Source organism: Chiloscyllium punctatum, chromosome 26, assembly GCF_047496795.1.
Source record: "Chiloscyllium punctatum isolate Juve2018m chromosome 26, sChiPun1.3, whole genome shotgun sequence".
Classification (NCBI taxonomy): domain Eukaryota; kingdom Metazoa; phylum Chordata; class Chondrichthyes; order Orectolobiformes; family Hemiscylliidae; genus Chiloscyllium; species Chiloscyllium punctatum.
This window is the reverse complement of record NC_092764.1, coordinates 30721261-30740368: the sequence shown is the minus strand read 5'-3', so window position 1 is coordinate 30740368 and position 19108 is coordinate 30721261. Positions and strand designations below refer to the sequence as shown.

The 19108-nt window shown below is 43.5% G+C and overlaps 1 protein-coding gene across 1 annotated transcript in view; it reads right to left on the bottom strand.

Annotated features, from left to right (window-relative positions):
• Positions 1 to 19108, bottom strand: part of LOC140453232 (polycystin-1-like protein 2) — a 113280-nt gene that overhangs the window by 49902 nt on the left and 44270 nt on the right. The window contains exons 12-16 of the mRNA XM_072547807.1: positions 12859 to 12960; positions 11704 to 11882; positions 11392 to 11538; positions 8118 to 8317; positions 289 to 482 (exon numbers count right to left, since the gene is read on the bottom strand). Coding sequence (XP_072403908.1) covers positions 289 to 482; positions 8118 to 8317; positions 11392 to 11538; positions 11704 to 11882; positions 12859 to 12960 — 822 coding nt within the window. The remainder of the gene's footprint in view (positions 1 to 288; positions 483 to 8117; positions 8318 to 11391; positions 11539 to 11703; positions 11883 to 12858; positions 12961 to 19108) is intronic.

Below are 19108 nucleotides of genomic sequence, written 5' to 3'. Positions count from 1 at the left end.
CCTATGGCAGAATGATGTCCTCACTTCTAAACAATAATGTGTACATCTCCCACACTCAAACGGTCCTTCCTCAAACCGATAAAATTAGTCAGTGCCAGAAATAGAACTGGGATTTCCAGATATACCCCTGGCCACCATTTTATTTCATGCTTGACTCCATTTAGTTCTGAAGATGCTGTGTCTCGTTATAGTTAGGTATTTGGAATTTTACAAGGTATTGTTAACAAATATCAGGTTTGTTGTACACGTGGAATGATTTCTATGGGGGAGAAAGAAAACAATCCTCACCATCATTATATTCTCAGGGGTTCGTTGACATTCTGAGGGGTCATCAGAAGCTGACTTATTTAGTGTTGCTGATATGTCAGTTGATTTGGGATGCGTGTTTCGAAAAATCTGCACGATTATGAGATTCACAGGAAAAATGATCAAGGCACTTTCAATTCCAATGATTACCTCTCGCAAACCGATAATGTGGTCATCTGTAATAACAAATAATTTGGTTGAATTCAATAAATAGCTACTTACCAGCTATGATTTTTTTTCCTGAAAATTCTTGAAAGAATAAAATTTTATATTTTACTAACTATGCCTCAGTGGGTTTTATTTGTTAAAAAAGTCTTTTGTGTTTGCAATAAGTTTGAAATGGTTAAACAGAGATGTCTTGTCTTTGTCAAGTTCAACACTACCAGTGTTGCTACTTAAAATGATAGTCTATGCATGGGGTTGGAGGATACTCAACCTGTGATTGAATACAGTGATGTGTATACAAACAGTCTGGTTCAGCCTGAGACAACAGCAAGAGATGAGGGTAGAATAGGAACATAGGAAAAGGAATAGGTCATAGCCCCCTGATACTGTTCCACCATTCAATGAGATCATAGCTAGTCTGTGACCTAACTCCGTATCTTGTAATACATAAAAACAAAACTAAAATTAAAACAAAATTTAACAGACATTGGGACAGCATGGTGGCTCAGTAGTTAGCATTGCTACGTCACAGTACCAGGGACCTGGGTTTGATTCCAGCCTCAGGCGACTGTCTGTGTGAAGTTTGCATATTCTCTGTGTCTGCATGGGATTCCTCCAGGTGTTTTGGTTTCCTCCCACAATCCAATAATGTGCAGGTTAGGTGGATTGGCCAGGCTAAATTACCCATAATGTCAGTGACGCATAGGTCCGGACCCACGGGAAATATAGGGTTACAGGATAGGGTAGGGGAATGGGTCTGTGTCAGATACTCTTCGGAGGCTTGGTGAGGACTTGTTGTGCCAAATAGCCTGTTTCCACCCTGTGGGGATTCTATAATTCTATGAATTTAAAACCAACAATGGAGTGGCAGATAAAGTTTAATTTAGATACATGTGAAGTGTTGCAATTTGGTAAGGCAAACCAAGGCAGGGCTTATACATATCATTAGACTTGTCATTTATCTCTCCACCCTGTAGGCTCCCTGCCTCTATTCCTGATGAAGGGCTTTTGCCTGAAACGTTGATTTTCCTGCTCCTTAGATGCTGCCTAACCTGCTGTGCTTTTCCAGCACCACTCTAATCCAGACTCGGGTTTCCAGCATCTGCAGTCCTCGTTTTTACCTTATTCAGTTAATTGTTGGGCCCTGGGGAGTGTTGCCAAACAGAGAGACCTTGGAGTGCAGGTTCATAGTTGTTTAAAAGTGGTGTCGCAGGTGGACAAGGTGCTAAAGGCAGCATTTGGCACACTTGCCTCCATTTATCAGATCATTCAATATAGGAGTTGGTAGGTCATGTAGCGGCTGCATAGGACATTGGTTAGGCAACTTTTAGAACACTGAGTACAATTTTGGCTGCCCTACTACTGGAAAGATGTTGTTAAACTTGAGAGGGGGCAGAAAATATTTACAAGGATGTTGCCAGGGTTGGAGGGTTTGAGTTATAGATAGATGCTGAATAAGCTGGGCTTTTGACCCTGGAACATCAGAGTCTGAGGGGTGACCTTACAGAGGTTTACAAAATCATGAGGGGCATTGGTGAGATAAAAAGCCAAGATACTTTTCCTAAAGTGGGGGGAGTCCAAAACTAGAGGACATAAGTTTATCATAGAATCCCTACAGTGTCGAAACAGGCCTTTGGCCCAACAAGTCCATACCGACCCTCTGAAGAGTATCCTACCTAGACCCATTTCCCTACCCTATTACTCTACATTTCCTCTGACTAATGTACCTAGCCTACACATCCCTGAAAAGGATGGGCAATTTAGCTTGGCCAACACACCTAACCTGCACATCTTTGGACTGTGGGAGGAAACCCACACAGATACGGGGAGAATGTGCAAACGCTATGCAGATAGTCACCTGAGGCTGGGATCGAACCCAGGCCCCAGGCGCTGTGAGGCAGCAGTGCTAACTACTGAGCCATCATGCTACCATTTATTGTGAGAGGGAAAAGATTTAAAAAGGACCTGAGGGAGGGATCTAAGATGGCGGCGATCTGAGAAGATCACACTGCAGAGCTTCGCATCGCAGCAGGAACAGGACAATTATTTAACCCACCCAAGCCAGGTCATCAGGATTTATTGGGGCGTTGGAAAGATTGTGGAGCTCCAAGAAACATTTAAAAATTGACGTACCTGTATTTTCAGCTGTCCAGAAATGCCTAAAAAGGGAGGAGGAGCATCTGAGGCCGGCCCTGCAGCTCAGCCTGCAGCAGCCTTGGAGCCAATTACTCTCCAGGACCTGATGAACCAGCTCTTGAAATCTCATGAGATGTTGGGGAAACAGATTGAAGAGAAGCTGGCTCCAGTCTCTCTCATGCTGCAGAAGGATGAGCAGCAGCTGGGAGACCTGGAGAAGAGGACGGATGAGGTGGAGCACAGGGTCACAGTGGTGGAAGCTGATGCCAGTTCATTCAAGGAATAGATCCAAGCCCTGAAGACGCAGGTTCGTAATTTGCGTGACCAAGTGGAGAAAAAACATTCGGGTCATCGGTCTGCCTGAGGGTAAGGAAGGTGAGCTGCTGTGGAATTTGTTGAAGATTGGCTTCTGAAATTCCTTGACTTGGAGACTGGCATGAGAGGATTGAAGATAGAGAGGGCTCACCAGGTCGCAGCACAGAGGTCGGGTCTGGGTCAACGCCCTTGTCCTTTCCTGGTGCGGTTCCGTCATTACTGGGATAAGGAATCATGGAGGCTTCCAGTCTCCAGGGGAAGGATCCAAAGACCCTAATGTACGAGGGGTCTAAGATAATGTTTTTTCAGGACTTTTTGAGCGGTGGTGATCCCGAAACGAAAATTGTATGATGATGTCAAGAGAAGACTGAAGGAGCATGGGATTCAGTACTCCCTGAGATATCCGGCAGTGCTTCGGATCACCTTAGATGGATCCATGCATCTCTTTGACACATCGGAGAAGGCAAGAGACTTTGTGGAAAAATAAGCTAATTTAAACAATTGTAGTATGTATAAATATTGTTGCTGGTGTATGTGTTTATCATTCTGGAAAAGAAATGGAGGAAATCCAGTTGGAGCTTTGTTTTTCCCCTTTTTTTCCCTCTATTGATAATAATTTGGTTCAAACTATGTCTGGCAGTGGTTAAGATGTACATTTTAAATTTCTAAGTTAGGACATACCAAAGGATGGGTGGGGTATTTATTTCAACCTTTTTTTTATAAAAGAATGTTTTTTTATTCATATTGATATTCTATGGGGTGTTTATTCTTTTTAGCTTGTGCTTGCGATGCGGCTCTAGCTGGGAGAAGTGAAGGTGGTTAAGATGGTTAGATGCCTATTTATGGGCAGTTTGGGACAGGTAGTTGCTCTGTCCGGGCAGGGGGTGAGTTCCCCTACTCAGAGCTATTGGCGCTTTATATGTTGGTTTGTTTTCTGGTTTTCGTTGTTTTTTTATTTTTAATAATTTTGTATGTTTGTTAAATGTAGTGGCTTTAGTTTATCTAGTTTTTATATTTGGTGGACCATGTGACACTAAGGCTCAGCAATTTGTTGTTCGGGTTCCTCCTCTCTGGAATTTAAATGTAATTACAGAAGATTATGGCTAATGATTTGATTAAATGGTGTACCTGGAATATCAAGGGAAGTCACTCACCAATTAAGAGGAAGAAGGTACTCTTGAGTCTTAGAAAGGAGAAGGTGGATATTGCTTTGTTACAGGAGACACATTTGGATGACAAGGAACACCTGAAATTACAGCAGAATGGCTTTGACCGAGTTTATTTTTCATTATTTAATACCAGAAGTAGGGGAGTGGCTATACTGGTAAGGAAAAATCCCACACTTAAGTTGTTGGAATGTGTTAAAGACACATACGGGAGGTTTGTAATTCTTAAAGTTTTGATAAATGGGGAAGAATATGGCATTTTAAATGTTTATTGTCCCCCAGCTCATCCTCTTAAATTTTTGGTAGATGCTTTTTCTAAACTGATAAGTCTCAAGTCTCAGTACATCATTATAGGGGGAGATTTTAACTGCCTCATGGACCCCACAGTAGACAGGTCGCCTAAAGCTCCCTCGATACCCTCTGCATAAACTAAACAGTTATTGTGTTTGTGTAGGCGGATTTAGGGTTGGTGAACGTCTGGAGGTGTTTCCACCCTACAGGTAGGGATTTCACGTTTTTCTCCAATCCACATAGATGTCACACGAGGATTGATTTTTTTTCTGACCCCTGCGGTAACCCTGGATCTGGTGGCATCCTCTACGATTGATAATATTGCCATTTCCGATCATGCTCCACTGTACCTCATGGTTAAAATTAAGGATGTTACAGTGGATTCAAGTACTGGCGAATGGACCCCTTTATTCTCATGGACAGCAAGTTTGTGGAATATTTCTCTAGGGAATTTCAGGAATTCCCAGACATCAACATAGGCTCAGTTGATAGCTCATCTGTTCTCTGGGAAACTGCCAAAGCTTATGCCAGGGGGTTAGTTATTTCATATTCCACAAGTAGGAAGCGGCAGAAGAGTGAGCAGCACTGTCTCCTTGAAGCACGGTTGAAGGCAGCTGAGAAGGCCTATTCTGACAGACCCTCGTTGGTCAAACTCCAGAGGATTACGGCACTGCGGTCTACACTAAATTCCGTGCTCACGCAGACGGCAAAGAAGGAGCTGGCCTTTGCAAAGCAAAGGTCATATGAGCATGGTGACAAGCCAGGCAAATACTTAGCATACCTTGCCAGAAAGAGAAGTGCCCCACAAACCATTACAGCGATTAGGGAAGGGTCTGGGAACCTAACATGTGATTCTAAAAAGATTAATGTGGTATTCCAGAGATTCTACTCTAAGTTATATCAATCTGAGAATTGTGAGGAGGGACAGGCCAAAATGGAATCTTTTTTAGAGATCTGAAGCTCCCAGGTGTGACTCCCAACAACAGTCCTTTCTCAATGCCCCATTATCAAAGTAAGAAGTGCAGGAAGCTGTGAGGCAGCTTCAGAGTGGAAAGGACTTCCCAGTGAATTCTATAAGGAATTTATAGTATATTGTCAGGCCCAATGCTGAATATGTTTAATGGTTCATACAGTCATCTTTGACTCCCACCATCTCTGATAGAGGCCAATATTTCACTTATCCTTAAAAAAGGAAGGATCCAGAAGGCTGTGCTTCATACAGGCCCATCTCTCTCTTAAATGTGGACTTTACGATCCTCTCTAAGGCTCTTGCGTTAAGGCTGGAGACTGTGTTACCCCCTATTATTAAAGAGGATCAGACGGGCTTCATAAAGGGTCACAGATCCTCCAATAACGTTAGGAGGCTGCTTAACGTAATTCAAGCATGCCAACAGCAGTCAATACAGGGATTGGTGATTTCTTTAGATGCAGAGAAGGCACTTGACCGAGTTGAGTGGCCATACCTTTTCTATTCTCTCGAGCGGTTTGGTCTGGGCGAAGTTTTCATAAGATGGGTAAAGGTTCTCTACAGTGTACCTCTCGCTGCGGTCATTACCAACGGGGTACGATCAAGCAATTTTAACATTTCTAGGGGCAGCCGGCAGGGCTGTCCCCTTTCACCATTACTTTTTATATTGGTGATTGAACTGTTGGCGGAGGCCATTCATGGGGATCTCTATCAGCTTCTGAAGTGGAGTCAAAATTACATAAGATCTCGCTGTATGCAGACGATGTTCTAATTTTCTTGACAAATCCAACAGTTTCAGTGCCTTGCCTGATACAATACATTCACGCATTTGGCGCTTTTTCAGGGTATAAGATTAATTTTGCTAAATCAGAGGCTATGCCTATAGGTGGTCTTACGAAAGAGTTGGCTCTTGAGAGTGACTATAGATTCCCATTTAGGTGGTCACAGGGTGGTTTTGTGTATTTGGGCATATTCATCTCTCCAGTTCTGGATTGGCTGTTCAAAGCCAATTTTACTCAATTATTTGAAAAAATTAAACAAGATCTCCAAAGATGGGAGGGACTTCCAATCTCATTGTTGAGTCGGATAGCGCTTATTAAGATGAATATTCTCCCTCGTTTGCTATACCCTATACAGATGGTCCCCCTGATTTTCATTAAACAAACACTCAGGAGACTGAACGGTTGGTTCAGCTCCTTTATCTGGCACCGTAAACAGCCCCTCATTAAATTAGCCAAACTGCAGTTGCCTCACAGATTGGGGGGAGTATACCTTCCGGACATTAAAAATTACCAATTAAGCTCACTTTTGACCTACGTAAGTGATTGGGTTTGTGGGGGACCCTCTTTCAATATGGATAGATATCGAAGCCTCCCAGGCAAGGTGCCCCCTTACCAGTTTGATGTTTTTGGACAAGGTGAGGACAGTTAGGAAATATTGCCATAACCCAATAATCATCAATACTGTTAAAGCATGGAGGGCAATTCAGCAGAGGGAAGGTAATATTGGAAAAACATCTTTGTTTACACCTTCAGTGGGTATGCAAAGCACAGGAAAGGCTTAACTCCACAACCCTTGTGTAGCTGGCAGGACTCGAGCCTGGGAATCAGCCTGATTGTCAAGCTTGATGCCCAGTTGGGCAGGGCCAGACTGGAAAAGGACACAGGACAAGATATGTTACAACCCTAACCTGGTGGGATGGGCTCTGATCCTTGGATTCCTGAGGCGGGGAGCATTAAAATCCTACTTATGAGAGATCAAATGCCACCATCAGAGGTTTGAGGGGTCAGAGCTGGGCAGCAGGAGGTGTGAGGCCTTGAGAGAGATTGGAAACATTGGGGAAGATTGGAAGATCTGGGGTAAGGTCAAAGACTTGGGAGTGGAGAGAAAGCTTTAATCTAAATTTCAAAAAGGAATGTGCTTCATAGCCTCAGCACGGTTGGGTATTAAAGTTCCTCAAAGTTATGGATTAAAAAATACATTGCTCAAAACCTATAACGTACTAATTCAGGACACATTAAACAAGCTCCTAACCAAATTCTTAAAAACATAATACAATAAATAAAAATTACAAATAATAGCAAAAGAATGAGCTGGAGCCCAATCTTCACTATCGGTTTAGATTACTAGAGCTTCAGTTCCATGTTTAAATCTTTTGAACTCTTTGATTACAGCACCATTTTGTAACCAACTCCACACTTACATTCATCATTTCTATAATTCCCACATGTATTTTAGTGTTGATGTTGGAAAGCAAAGTTCTTTAAACACATATGAAATACATTTAAAAAACATGAAAAATTATCCTTTACAGAAACGAGAAAAGAACATGTTCACTTGTATTGGCCTTCAGAGCCAAATAAACCAATAAGCCTGATTGTTTGCATAATACATGAATAATGAGTACAATTGGAAAGTTACAGGAGGAACATTTAAAATGGTTTAACTATAATTTATAAAGGGAAGCACCTTCAGGTGAAAACCGGCAAGTGAACTCCCAAAATGCTTGAAATATTGGCTTGAATTTGTCAACATCTGGAAGAGCGAATAGGTCAACATTTCAGGTAGCACCCCTTGTCAGAGTTTAGATCAGAGTAATGCTGGAAAAGCCCAGCAGGTCAGGCAGCTTCCGAGGAGCAGGAAAATCGACATTTCAGGCAAAAGCCCCTGTCAGAGCCTACAGCCTAATGTTTGCAGCATCCCCTAGCTTTAGTTGACATCTTTTATTTTTATTTTCACCACTAAATAGTTTACTGCAACAGACTGCTTACCCAATTGCTCCTCCTGTTCAGTCCCATTATCAGCTGTTCCCCAGAACATGATGTTGGTCAACATCGTACACAAGAGGAGAGAGAAGCAGCAAGAGACCCGCTGCACTCTGGTGAAGGAGCTCCTTGGGGGTCGAGCAAATATCGAAAACCAGATATGTTGATCCGTGAAACTTTCAGATGTTTTTATGAAGAACAGATTGCTGGAACACATCAAACAGGACAGGTATCAGTTATGAATTCTTTCAAAATATCCTAAGATGAATACAAGTTAAAAAAGTGTGTTGTTTATGTTAATATCACAGACTAGTCACTGGATCCATGTCAAAGTGATATCAAACATAATATAGTCACACATTTGACATTAAGTTTCATGTGCTGGAAAAGCAAAAATAGGAACATCACAAAGTCAATATTAAAATATTGATTTACAATTGCTTATGAAGTGCTTTACACAGATCATTGTGAAATGTACTAGCCTCCTTGACATCCTAGAAAAGCACAAAAGTGCAAATTCTAACCCAATTATAAAATGCAAAGATAATAAATAATAGCCCCATCAGCAGCTGAAAAAGTTAATACTTCAATTGAGTATTAAACTATATCTGTTCACTTTTTGATTGTTAATGGACCTGTCTAGAAATTTTAATTTTAACAATCTATCTTTCATTTCTTTTCAGTGTTGTAGAAAGAATTGTGGATGCTGGAAATCAGAAACAAAAATGGAAATTTCTGGAAAAGCTCAGCATCTGTGGTGAAAATCAGAGTTAACATTTTGGGACCCTTCTTCAGAACTTATGGTAACTGGGGGGAAAAAAAAATTCTTTATGCAGAAGGTTGGGGGGGGGGGGGGAAATAAAGAGTAACCAATAGGTGAGGATAGAGCCCAAAGAGAAGGAAGAACAGTTGGACAGACAAAGGAGTGGCAATTGGTCTGCCTGGGAGAATAAGTAACCGTTAATGGCGACTATTGGTAGTTAACAATGGATGCGTGTAGTAGCAGACGATGTGTGCAGGTGTGTGCAGGTGGGGAAAAGCGTGATCAAGCCCTAAAGTTGTTGAATTCGATAGTGAGTCCAGAAGGCTGTAGAGTTCCAAGTGTAAAATAAGGTGCTGTTCTTCCAACGTGCACTGAGCTTCACTGAAGCACTGCAGCAAGCCTGAGACAGAGGTATTAGCCAGGGAACACGAAGGTGGAAGTTCAGGGTCATTTTTGCTGACAGAATGTAGGTGTTCTGCGAAGTGGTCACCCAGTCTACACTTCGTTTCCCCAATGTAGAGGAGACCACATTGTGAGCAGCGAATTCAGGAAATGAGCTGGAGAGGCTGAGCAATTCAGAGAGGGAATTCTAGAGCATGGGACTGAGATACCTGAAAGCAAAGGGAAGTAAAGATTCAAAAGATACCGGAATGATAAAAATGGAGAATTTTGGGGATACTTGTAAGGCAGAGAAAATGACAGGGAAGGGAAAAGCCACAAAGAAATTCAAACACAAGGATGAGAATTTTGAACCAAAAGCAGTACAGCACTATGGTGCAGCCCTCTGAGCTAAAAGGTCTGGGTTCGGGTCTCACGTACCTTTGGACTTGACGGCCAAATAGGTGGAAGAATATCTAATGTTAACTTACTCATCAGTGGCAAGCTACCTGAAACTAATATACTCTGTCCACTGTTAGGAGAAAGTGACCAATACCTGACATAGTTGAAGAGTGTGTTGCTGGAAAAGCACAGCTATTCAGGCAGCATCCAAGGAACTGGGGAATTGACATTTTGAAAATAAGCCCTTCATCAGGAATGCAGCTTGTGAGCCACGGCTGAGAGATAAATGGGAGGGAGGTGGGGCTGGGGGAAGGTAGCTGGGAATGTATTAGGCAGATGATGGTGGGGGTCAAAGTGATAGGTCGGAGAGGAGGGTGAAGCGGCTAGGTGGGAAGGAAGATGGATAGTAAGATAGTTCAAGAGCGCGGTGCCGAGTTGGAAGGTTGGATCTGGGATAAGTTGGGGGGAGGGGAAATGAGGAAACTGGTGAAATCCACATTGATCCTAAGGGGTTAGAGAGTCCCAAGGCGGAAGATGACGTGTTTTTCCTCTAGGCATCCGGTAGTTAGGGTTTGGCAGTGGAGGAGGCCCGGGACTTGCGTGTCCTTGGCAGAGTGGGAGGGGGAGTTAAAGTGTTTGGCCACCGGACAGTTGGGTTGTTTAGTGCGTGTGTCTCAGAGATGTTCTCTGAAAGGTTCGCGCGTTGGCATCCTGTCTCCCCAATGTAGGGGAGTCTCACCTCCCGGATATATTGCATCATCCTCCACCATTTCCGCCGCCTACAAGTGGACCCCACCATCAGGGATATATTTCCTTCCCCGCCTATATCTGCGTTCTGGAGAGACCATTCCCTCTGCGACTTCTTTGTTAGGTCCACACCCCTCACCAACCCTCCCTCCCCTCACCAAACTTGCCCTGCCACCACAAGAAGTGCAAAACCAGTGCCCACACCTCCCCCCTCATATCCAAGGCCCCAAAGGATCCTTCCACATCCTACAGAGATTTACCAGTACTTCAACACGTGTCATCTACTGTGTCCGTTGCACCTGATGTACTCTCCTCTACATTGGGGAAACAGGAGGCCAACGTGCGGAACATTTCAGAGAGCATCTTTGGGACACACACACTAAACACCCCACTGCCCTGTGGCCAAACATTTTAATTCCCCCTCCCATCCTGCCAGGGAAATGTAAGTTCTGGGCCTCCTCCACCGCCAAACCCTAACCACCTGATACCTACAGGAAGCACGCCTCATCTTCCATCTTGGGACCGTCCAACCACACGGGATCAATGTGGATTTCACCAGTTTCCTCATTTCCCCTCCTCCCAATTTATCCCAGATCCAATCTTCCAACTCGGCACCATCCTCTTGACCTGTCCTATCTGTCCATCTTCCTTTCCACCTATCCACTCCACCCTCCTGTCCGACCTATCGCCTTCACCCCACCTTTATTAACCTATCACATTCCCAGCTACCTTCCCCCAGACCCACCCCCCTCCCATTTAACTCTCAGCCCCCTTGGACCACAAGCCTCATTCCTGACAAAGTGTTTATGCTCAAAATGTCAATTCTCCAGTTCTTTGGATGCTGCCTGATCGGCGGTACTTTTCCAGCAACACACTCCTCAACTCTGATCTCCAGCACCTGCAGTCCTCACTTTCTCCTAGTTGATTAAGACCTGACATTGGGAAGGAAAACATAAGCACAGCTCTTCATATGAAATGTTAAGAATATACCTGAAATCTTTCATTTCTGCTTCAGAAGCGAGGTGGAAGGTTTTATCAAGGACAAATTGTCCAGCATCAACAGCTAACCAGCAATTGCAGAAAAAGTACCATTGCTTCCCTGTTTCTGGATCTTGTACAATTACATGATTGATGTACCTGCAGTTAATGAGAGTTCAGCCGTTAAAAAAAAATTCATTCTGTAGTAAGTTAAGCTTCATCAGGTTTAATGCACGCAGTAAAACAGCAAAAGATGTGCCTTGTAAAAGAATGCTGTACAGGATTGTGAAAGCTCTAGAGAATGAATCACTAAAGTACATTTACCAGGATGGACTGGATCCTGAATTATTGTGCCACAGTCTAATGCTGGTGAGGTTGCCCAATGGGAATGGAGTAGCAAGGAGAAACTCATCCACTGACCCTTGTTGAAAGACTGGTTTCTTTGGATCAGTCAGGTGATGGGAGTCACTTTGGCCTGCTGAACCATACAGCATCATTACTACCTAAGCAAATAATAATAAAGCAATGTGTTATGCATCTTATTGTCACAACTCTAAAATTGCCAACTGTCGGACTTGAAGTTTAGACATTTTTATGAGCAGGAAAGTAAGCAGAAATTTGCAATTGATCCAAAAGCGAGGAAGTTTTCTGGTCCTAGTGACAAAAATCATGGAATGTTGTCATAAGTGTATAAAAAAAATTTGGAGATTGAGTGGTACATTTACAAATGCCAATCCATATGGCCAGGTTCCGATTGTATTGAGACATCACAATAGCATCATCCATCTTGCATTATTTTCATTGAGTTTAGGCAAGAAGCAGTAATTCTGTTAGCTCTGCCACGATGTCATAGCCAGATGTCAATGGCTAAGATTCTCATCCAAGTACTGACACCAGGCAGTATTCTCCCAGTCTCCGGGAGGTGAGTAGGTGGGACCAGTAAAACAGTGGGTAACTGTTAGATTGACCCCATCCCAAAGTGGCCCACGTTTGGAGAATTTTGCAAACAACAGAACCATACCCACCTCCAAACAGATATCATTATGTCACACAAGGAGCAATGTAAGAAATTATATATCTTGTAAGCTGTCAACTTTTGTGTCAAGAATATGATTTATTATGGAGTTCTGGGAAGCACAAACTATAAAATCTCCTTTTCTGATCCAAGGCTCAAATCCTGAAAGTCCTGACCTAACAGCAGTTCTTCAAGGAAAAGATCCAACTTCTCAGTGTGTAATTACTGGGATCTTACCAGCATTGTCCAAATTCAAGAAATAAGTCAAAAATTTATGACAGTTCGACTAGTTATATCAGTAACTGCAATCAATGAAAGATGTATTACACTCTGATTAGAACATTTAATTAACTGTTTTGTTCCTTCCATGATTTCTGCAGGTTATCTTGAAGCCCCAATTACTCTATTAACATTTCAATTTAATTAATTTCTATCGAATTTGCCTGTATTTTCATTTTCCAGACCTTAGATGTAGTGCCTGCTCCTCTTCGATGACCTGTGAAGACTTTTACCAAGTAATGGTATTTGGCAAATGGATCATTATCTGCAAGCACAGTTTTCTTCACCTAAATGAAAGACAAATTTTAAGATGATATAATGCAATTACTACTAAACAACAATTTTAAGATTTTAATAAAAATTTGAATGTTATATTTTTGAGCATTAACTGGTTGTGCAATGGTTGATGATCTGGTTGTTGTTCCCAACATGGTCAGCCCAAAATCTGACCATGCATCTCTCTCTACAGTCTGTGGAAAAGACGCTTTTGCACGCAGGTAAGTAGCAGTGACAAATCTGTAAGGAGCTGCTTCTCTAATCACAAGCTGACTCTCTCCTGTGCTTTACTGGTGAACCTATCAGAAGAGAAGCAGCCTGTGATTGAGGGAGCACCAAACAATGTGGCGGTGACCTCTCTCTCTCTCTCTCTCTATGCATCTTCTTTGTGGCTGCAACAGTACACTCTGCTCTGCCAGCCTGATACACTTTGTATGCCTGCATAGTTTGCAAAACAACACATTTCACTGTATCCCGGAACATGTGAAAACAATAAATCAATCAATCAAGAGGCAATTCCAAAATAAAGTGCACATTCTAAAGGCAGTTCAAGAATAAAGTGATTGGTTCTACATGTGCACAATCATAGAAGGTTGTAGCAGAGGCTGTGGAGGCTCGATCATTAAGAATATTTAAGACGGAGATAGACAGGTTCTTGAGTATCAAAGGGAATCAAGGGTTACAGGGAGAAAGCGGGAGAATGGATATGTGAAACACATCAGCCATGATTGAATGGTCTGAATGGTCTTATTTCTGCTCCTATGTCTTATGATCTCTGTTGAGAAAGTGGTTAAAAAGGGGTTTGGAAACGTGTCTTTTTTTAAAATACATACATTGAGAACAAACATAAGGAAGCTATGATGATTCTCTAAAGCACTGGCTCAGCACTAACTCGAATATTGGGTGGAATTTTCCCAGCCTTTGTGCAATGTGGGCAATGTTGAGTAATTTGAGAAAACACGGTGAGAATGAATAAATCTGATTGTCGATGTTAAGAAAAAAGCTGCATTTTTTTCCCCTTTAGGTTTTAACATTGAGTTTAGAATCTCACTAATAAATGGTAATCACCTCATTTTCATGCATTTATATCACATTAATAGCTCATCTCATCTTCTTTCCACACAGCTCACAAGCATTGGCAAGAAATCGGATGGCCCGAGTTGCCAACAGGAAAGTCAGAGCGGTTACTAAGCAGAAGCTGCATTATGGGAAGCAACTGCCTCCACCTTTTGTCAACAGAAGTTGACACTGGCAAAGCACCTAACCTCACCACATCCTCATGGCTGATCTTGGAGCAACTTAAAACACTTTAGCACTTCCTCACTGCTCACTGACACCTTATATTGTAATGCTCCTGCCATATGACACATCCATCTCTTACATCTACACAGGATGTATTCTGTGGCTTTTAACTTGCTTCTTTGGCACTTACTTTGCACTTGGCTGTTCACAGCATCTCTGTCCTGCCTTAACTTGTAAAGCAGACAGACCAGCTTGTCATGGTTATCCCTAGTGTAGAAAAAGGGGATTATTGTCAGTAAGTAACTGTCATCATACTCAATAAAAGACACTCTCTGATCCCAGTCCAAAGAGGTGGTCTCAGACAGTCGGGTGCTTCTTGCGATCAAGGTCAAGGGCTCAGTGTCCTTCCAGTGTGGAGTTTGGGACCCGGTTCTACAGGTCAGCTTCAATCAATCTGTTGGCTGTAGAGACATCACTCAGAGGGCTGAGCTGTGCTTCGTCCTGAGGTTTGGGTTGATCAGGGGCCAGTCCATGCAAGGAAGCAGAAAGTAGGGAAGCCAAGTCTGGTAATGAGCTGAATTAGGTTGCGTGGCTAATGGGTGAATGACACTGAAGGGTTCAATTCCAAATCTACGGGTCAGCTCTTATACTACATTGGAGGACCTGGAGTAGAGTGGGGAAGAGGAGGTTTTCAAAGACACCACTACCCTGGGTTCAATGGTGGGAGTGGGGATTAGGGTGGGGAACAGTGGATCATTATGGTCGGCATGGCAATGTGGTAGGCCAGGGGTAGAAGGGGAAATTAGGGGATATTAGCCTTTAAACCTGAATGTGGACAGTGCAAAAGCTGAAAGGATTGCCCTATCCTGGAAGATGCTATGATGATTATATTCTTGATAACTCGAGTTCCTGCCTTATTCGAAGGGTTGAATACCACATGTGCATGGCTGCTGGGAGACAAGGACTAGCCTCTCCAAACCTGGTTGCTGGCTCCTTTATGGAGCTCACTGACTGAGGTAGAGTCCAAAGATGTACAGGTCGAGTGAATTGGTCATGTTAAAATTGCTCATAGTGTTCAGGGATGTGTTGGTTAGATGTATTAGTCAGAGGACATGTAGAATAATAGGATCAGTGATTGGGTCTGGGTAGGATACTCTTTGGAGGGTTGGTGTGGACTTGTTGGGCCAAAATGGCCTGTTTACACACTGTAGGGATTCTATGATTCTATGAATACAGATACAATGCAGCACAGTTTTCACCAGGGCCATTGTGGAAAAGACAAGAGGGCTCCTGAAGATGACGGCCAGATGTTTGGATTGCTCTGATGGGGCTTTGCAGTATGCTCCAGACAAGGTACAATCCTGACATGTTGTGTCCCTACACAACTGGAGCAGACAAAAAGAGAGAGAGAAAGAGAGAGAGCATACCATGGATGCTGAGGAGCAGGGAGAGTGGCAGCAGTATTCTGAGGAGGACAATGAAGACATTGAACATGGTACCACTCTGAATAGAATGAAAAGATGATGACAGAAAAGAAGGCATTGAATGAGATGAAAGTAACTGAAAGGAATGTTAGCAACCATAATGGAGCAGGAGATGTGGGGCATGGATAGGATAAATAGACAAAGTCTTTTCCCTGGGGTTGGGGAGTCCAGAACTAGAGGGCATAGGCTTAGGGTGAGAGGGGAAAGATATAAAAGAGACGTAAGGGGCAACTTTTTCACGCAGAGGGTGGTGTGTGTATGGAATGAGCTGCCAGAGGAAATGGTGGAGGCTGGTCCAATTGCAACATTTAAGAGGCATTTGGATGGGTATATGAATAGGAAGGTTTGGAGGGGTATGGGCTGGGTGCTGGCAGGTGGGACTAGATTGGGTTGGGATATCTGGTCGGCATGGATGGGTTTGACCGAAGAGTCTGTTTCCATTCTGTACATCTCTATGACTCTATGGGCTGAGGCACCCCAAGTGAGTGAGTAAATAAGAACTAGGATCAGACAGTATGACGGCAAAAATGAGTACTGCAGATGCTGGAGATTAGAGTCAACAGTGTGGTGCTGGAAAAGCACAGCAGGTCAGGCAGCATTTGAGGAGCAGGAAAATCGACGTATCGGGCAAAAGCCCTTCATCATGAATTTGGCACTGAGGAAGGAGATGTGGTTGTAATAGCGAGTCTGTTTCAGAATGTGGCTGCAGAGCTTCAGAGCAGAGGAGATGGCCTAAAGGTTGCAGTGAGAGAAAGACTCACTGAGATCCTTGTAGAGAGAGGAGAACCTCTTCAAGGTAGGCATTCTTGGAAGAGGATTCGAAGTGGGGTTAAAATCAACTAGGCAAAAGTGAATACTGCAGATGCTGGAGATTAGAGTCAAGAGTGTGGTGCTGGAAAAGCACAGCAGGTCAGGCAGCATCCAAGGAGCAGGAAAATTGACATATTGGACAAAAGCTCTGATGAAGGACTTTTGCCCAAAAGTTGGCTTTCCTACAGACAGTATGATGTGCAGTGGGCAGGAAGTCATAGAGTCATAGAGATGTACAGCATGGAAACAAACCCTTTGGTCCAACCCGTCCATGCCGACCAGATATCCCAACCCAATCTAGTCCCACCTGCCAGCACCCAGCCCATATTTCTCCAAACCCTTCCTATTCATATACCCATCCAAATGCCTCTTAAATATTACAATTGGACCAGCCCCCACCACTTCCTCTGGCAGCTCATTCCATACACGTACCACCCTCTGTGTGAAAAGGTTGCCCCTTAGGTCTCTTTTATATCTTTCCCCGCTCACCCTAAACCTATGCCCTCTAGTTCTGGACTTCCCGAAACCAGGGAAAAGGCTTTGTCTATTTATCCTGACCATGCCCCTCATAATTTTGTAAACCTCTATAAGGTCACCCCTCAGCCTCCGACGCTTCAGGGAAAGAATTGCACGCAATATTCCAACCAATGTCTTGTACAGCCGCAACGTGACCTCCCAACTCCTGTACTCAATACTCTGACCAATAAAGGAAAGCATACCAAACGCCTGCTTCACTATCCTATCTACCTGCGACTCCACTTTCAAGGAGCTATGAACCTGCACTCCAAGGTCTTTTTGTTCAGCAACACTCCCTCGGACCTTACCATTAAGTGTATAAGTCCTGCTAAGATTTGCTTTCCCAAAATGCAGCACCTCGCATTTATCTGAATTAAACTCCATCTGCCACATCTCAGCCCATTGGCTCATCTGGTCAAGATTCTGTTGTAATCTGAGGTAACCCTCTTCGCTGTCCACTACACCTCCAATTTTGGTGTCATCTGCAAATTTACTAACTGTACCTCTTGTGCTCGCATCCAAATCATTTATGTAAATGACAAAAAGTAGGGGGCTCAGCACAGATCCTTATGGCACTCCACTGGCCACAGGCCCCCAATCTTAAAAACAACCCTCCACCACCAGCCTCTGTCTTCTACCTTTGAGCCAGTTCTGTATCCAAATGGCTAGCTCTCCTTGTATTCTGTGAGATCTAACCTCGCTAATCAGTCTCCCATAGGGAACCTTGTCAAATGCCTTACTGAAGTCCATATAGATCCCATCTACAGTTCTGCCCTCATCAATCCTCTTTGTTACTTCTTCAAAGAACTCAATCAAGTTTGTGAGACATAATTTCCCATGCACAAAACCATGTTGACTATCCCTAATCAGTCCTTGCCTTTCCAAATACATGTGCATTCTGTCCCTCAGGATTCCCTCCAACAACGTGCCCACCACCGAGGTCAGGCTCACTGGTCTAGAGTTCCCTGGCTTGTCCTTACCACTTTTCTTAAACAGTGGCACCACGTTTGCCAACCTCCAGTCTTCCGGTACTTCACCTGTGACAATTGATGATACAAATATCTCAGTAAGAGGCTATGTTTGTAGCTTGTGGTTGAGCTGAGTGAGAGCTGTTAAGTGGAGAACATGCATGTAATAGTGAGATTGGTAGATCATGAGCCTTGGAGGGAGATGGGTGCAGTTGTGATGAGACTGAGTGTAAGGTATCAGAGAGACAATGGTGACACTATCCTTGTAGATCAGAAAAGATCACTGATCCTCTTGCAGCTCTGCTGGTCATAACATTTTGTCTATGAAATAGCTCTTCCCAGGGCTGCAATCTCATGCCAGACTGGCAAAGTCTGATGCGAATGGACTCCTCCTCCTGTACACCATCCACCATGACCTCCAGGTCGCTTTCTGCAAAGCTGGGTGCTAACATTCCTTTCTGGGACATCTCACGACAAAAATGCTGAAGCAGCAGGGTATGACGGACAGTGTCTGGCTTGCAACGTTTGAATTGATGTGCAGCTGGGGTTTATATGTTCCAAGGGCAGGAATAGAGTGAGTCCTGACACCAGTGAGCACTTCCATTTCTGCTACCACATGATTGTGCAAGAAGGGCACCATGGAGCCCACACCCATCATAAATAAGATGAGCAACAGAAGACTGCATGAGAAAAGTGTCGATGAGCCATGAGGGAGACTCTACATGAGAATGCCCCAAAATAACACGTAGCCAAAAAATAGGAAAACTCAGCCCATTGTGACTAATTCTTAGCACTCTGTCTTAGGAAGGAATGTGAAGACTTCACCAAGAAAGTGCAGAAAAGATTCACACAAATGATCTCAGGCATGAGGCACTCCAGTTGTGTGGATAGATTGGGGAAACTGGCATCATACACCTCAAAGAGAAGATAAACAAGGGTTTTGATGTCAGTTTTCAAAGTCACAGGGGCTCCAAAGTCAATTTGAGGAAAAAATGATTTTTTTGTGCAGAAAGTAGTTAAGATCTGAACTGCACTGCCTAAGGGTGTGAGGCAGCTACCAAAAGAAAATTGGATAACCATACAAAAATGTAAACATGGTGGCCAGGCCATGGGAAAGGGTTAGGAGTGGGACAAATTGA